Source organism: Natrix helvetica, assembly GCF_964273705.1.
Source record: "Natrix helvetica genome assembly, chromosome: Z".
Classification (NCBI taxonomy): domain Eukaryota; kingdom Metazoa; phylum Chordata; class Lepidosauria; order Squamata; family Natricidae; genus Natrix; species Natrix helvetica.
In genome coordinates, this window is record NC_138554.1 from 130,846,954 (window position 1) to 130,851,252 (window position 4,299).

Genomic DNA, 4,299 nt, shown 5'->3' on the forward strand with positions numbered 1-4,299 from the left:
AAGCACTCTGTCAGTGAAAACGGGCTCCTGCAACCCTTTGCCAGCGAAAATGGAGCTCGGGAGGGCCATGTATTCAGGAGCCCATTGTGGGCTGGTCCTTTACTATTTCCAGGGCGGCCCCCTGGGCCAGATCTAAGCCCCCCACGGGCTGGATCTGGCTCCCGGGCCTTGAATTTGACACCCCTGCTGTAGGGCTCTTACAAATGACTTGCCAGTGATGTTGGCAGTAATAGCTCTATACTGGGAAGACTTCCTGATTGGTGGTGTGGTGACTGGCCTGAATATTTTTTTAGATTTTGTTCTAGATTCTTTACATTTTTTCCATTTTCAAAAAACCCCAAAAGATTGAATGATTCTGTTTCAACCATAACCCTTATTTCCATGAATGAATGAGGTCTACATAGGCTTGGAGACATAGTTGAAAAATTAAAATGAAAGTTGATAATAAGTTGTTCGAAGTCAAAATAATACATAAAATTATACAAATATATAATCACTTACCGAATGAAGAACTCTCTGAAGAGATTAAAATTACAAAATCCAAATGTAAATTAAAACTCAGTCAGTTTTTTATGAATAACCTTGACATCCTATTTCATCTCTTAACTTTGCTTTATTATTCTGCATGTATGTGGGTATTTTTCATTTCAGCAGACTGAAGCTAGGGGACACCTGTGTCATTCACTAACAGTGTTTGTAAACAATATTTATGTACTGTACAATATTAGTTTTTCTTTAAAAATGATTCATCATTCATTTTATCTTTGAAAAGAGCAAATGGGTTAACATGTTGAAAAAACCAATAAAAAAAGGACAAGAGATATTTTTTAAGGCTATTTCTGCAAACGTTACATGAATAGGTAATGTTTTTACTGCAGCAGTTAAGAGGCCTGCAGCTCAGAAGAAAAACTTAGGTTTAGACAGTTTTAAGAGCACTGTTTTCTTTAAAAAATTAAAACATTGACAAGGATTAGCAACTAAACATAAAGCTATTAGAACTGAAATTATCACTGAGGCACTTAAACAGCAGAAGGAAGTAACAGAATTGGTGGAATTAAAAAAAAAAGCTATGAAAGGGTATTCAGTATTAGTGTAGAAGCCCAAATCTATACTTACATTACACAATAAAATTTAAAGAGATCTAATCATTTTATAAGAGTTTCCTCTTAGTTTCCCTCCTTTCTTTTGACCTTCTTACAAGTCATATATTTTGTTGGTGTTTTGCCTTAGAACAGCTAAAGTGGCAGGTAATGACACTTCTTTGAGGCAGGCAATTTCTTTCACTGTGTGCAGAGCTAATCCAGGATGCGAAAACTGGCTTACACATTTTGGCACTTGTCGAGGAAGGAAATAAGGTGCATCTGTTTCTACCACTATTCTGTTCAATGGTATTTTCCGAACAGAGTCTCTAACCTCATTTGCTGATTGGTAAGACAGCAATGCTGTGAATCCAACCATTAGATTTGGGAAGTAATCTAAAAGTGGTTCAATGACACTATAGCGTCCAGTGAAACAATGCCTGTGTATTTTATAGTCTTTTGGTACACATTTTTTCATGATTTCTAACAGGTCACCATCAGCATCTCTGCAGTGAATGACCAATGGCTTCCTTAAAGAAACAGCTAGATTCAGTTGCCTTTCAAAAACCTGGTGCTGCTTTGGAATTTCTGTACGACATTTATAAGAGTAATCCAGTCCTATTTCACCAAAGGCAATAGATTTGGGGTGTCTCATTGCCTGCATGAGATTTCTTTCATGAAGATCTGTGTAATAAGAAGCAAAGTGGGGGTGGCAGCCAAATGCCCCCCAAACCATATCTTCCTTTAATAAATCTTCCCATAAGTTGTTTCTTAAAGAACGAGGGTCACAAAAGTCAGCTATGCAGCCCTGAAATTCTTTAGGAAAAGTGCTGCTGTATCTTTTCCTAAATTCAGAAAAAGTTCCCCTGAAAGATGTTTTTGAATATAACATGTCCAAATGGCAGTGTGTGTCAATAAAGCCGCCTTCTAAATATTTAGGAAAGTTCATAGGCACATCCTGGCCTATACAATTAGTAGGTTGCATAGTGAAAGAATCTGACTTACATGATGAAGAAAAGATGGGAACATATGTTCTCCTTTCCATATTTTGGGGTCTTTTTCCCCCTTTGTAGTCCTGTAAAGAACCATATGACCACATTTTATCTTGCACCCTTTCCACTGAAGGTTTTTTGTCTTTTGCTGCATTTGTTCTTCTTTCTAAAGAAACGTCATAGAGATTATTGGAATATGAAATGTTTCCAGTGGATCTTGTAAAACAATGTGTTGGCTTTGCATTGCTTGTCCGGTGTTTTGAATAATCATTCATTTTCTGACTGTAGAAATGAGGAGGATAGATTACAAATCCCATTGCTGATGCTGACATTTCCATCATTTCTGAAAGTTTATGATTACAGATGGAATCTTCTTGTGAATAGGTAACCAGTAGTCCTCCATCTTCCATGTTAGACCTATCATTTTCAGATGGAAGTTCTTTCTTGTGCTCTATACACTTTTGATCTGTTTCTGAATCACCTGTAAACACTGGTTCTAGAGTGGATTCAGCAACAACTGCCTTCTGGAAGTTCACAAACTTTTCTGCAGCATCACTTTGTGCATTAGATAAAGTGGAGGGAATGCATTTGTCCTTTGCTATGTTTTTTTGTTTTGCGCCAGCTCTAAAGCTATTTACGAAAGGTTTCTGATTGTTACTATTCTGCTTGGTCTCTTCACCTTCGTATTTTGAATCTCCAGAGATCAATCTACAATGGGCTTCTGATTTCCAATATTGTTTTTTACTTTGGCTAGCCAAAGTATTCCAATTGGAAGTTTTACTTAACTGTGTAGGAGAGACTTGGGTATTTTTGTGCGCTCCAATTTGTGAAAAACTGCTTTTAAATTTGTGTTTTGGTCCATAATTTTCTTTCCAAAACATTTTATTCTGTTGAACATCCGTTTTCTCTTTTACCGGAACATGTGAGTCATTTGATCCTTGATAAAGTTCATTTTGATAACTTGATCCTGTATGTACGTATTTGGAAGTAATCACTGTCTTGGAAAGTTCTCTCATGTTATACCTAGCTTTGTTTCCTGTTTCTGTAACAGTCTTCTTAACGTTGGAAATCTGTTGAGGTTCCAATTCATATTCAGGTCTTGATAGTTTATAACTTTGCTTTGAATATAGCATTGGTTTGGAATCTTCTTCAACACTATCTCCAGAAGTTTTTGAAACAGTTTTCACATTGTTGGGAGCCTGTTGGATATTTTTTTCATCCTTGGATCTTGATGCTTTCCCTCCTGAACCTGACATTACAGGTCCACCTGCCCAATATGGTTCTTTATTGTCTTGCTTGACAGAAATGTTATCTTCCTGTGGTGCAGTTTCCAAACGATGTGAATGCTCTCCAATTTCTTGCCTTCTACTTTTTGATACTGTTGAAAATTGTCCCAGGTTCTTCGCTGGTCCCAGCTCCTCTTTTCCAGAAGAGCTTTCTTTATGAATTTCGTTTATAGATGAAGTTCTTCTTCGAACTTGCAATTCTCCCCCAAATGCACCCAGCAGAGCTTTTTGGTATATTATTCGAGAGCCTTCATCCTGATTTTGGCCTTTTATTCTTCTCTGAACACCTTCAGTAGGCTTTTCATTTAAGGCATTTTTATTTTCAGGGACCGGGGGCTTGTTAGCTCCGGCATCTCTATCATCTTGCTTAATTTTCAGTTTCTCAGATGGCTGAGAGGAAGATGCCATATTTTTAATAGATTTATCCGAAGCGGTGCGCGGGCGGTAGGCTTTATAACAAAGCTTTTCCTGGGGGCAAGAGGGTCTTGGCTTTTCTTAGCCCTACTCCTAATGCAGCACCTTACTTCGAATTCATCAATCACCGGCAGCGAATGAAGTTCGGGAAAACTACTTGCACGGGGAAAAGACTTGTTGGGGGGAAAGATTTGAGTCTTTCTAAACGCAGCCCCCCCTGCCCGTCACCGGGACTCGCGGGAAGAAGTGCTAGCAGGTTCGGAAGGCTTGCAAAATTTCGCAGGGGACTTACAGCGAAGCGGTCCACTCGGCTTTGCATCTCCTGTTTGGCTGCATCGAAGTTCAGTTTTTCTGCCCCGGTCCAGGTGTGGGAAGCGGGCTGGGTCACCTTTAAGCTGTACCGCTCGTTGCTTCGTCCCAGCTGCCCCCTTGGCGGATCGACCCGCTGTATCTGCTTCCGATACCTCCTTTCCGTCGCATGCCTTTGCCCGCGTCCCGCTGCCGCGCCTCCAAAGCGCCGAGAAGGAG

At 39.6% G+C, this 4,299-nt stretch overlaps 1 protein-coding gene across 1 annotated transcript; it reads right to left on the reverse strand.

The window, feature by feature from the left end:
- Window positions 1–970: 970 nt before the first annotated feature.
- Window positions 971–3,765, reverse strand: LOC309401609 (putative deoxyribonuclease TATDN2; the record flags this gene model as incomplete). The annotated part of the gene is made up of 1 exon (XM_081970676.1): window positions 971–3,765. The coding sequence occupies one exon, from the start codon at window positions 3,763–3,765 to the stop codon at window positions 1,195–1,197; it is 2,571 nt and encodes an 856-aa protein (XP_081826802.1). The 3' UTR covers window positions 971–1,194.
- Between the last annotated feature and the right edge of the window lie 534 nt (window positions 3,766–4,299).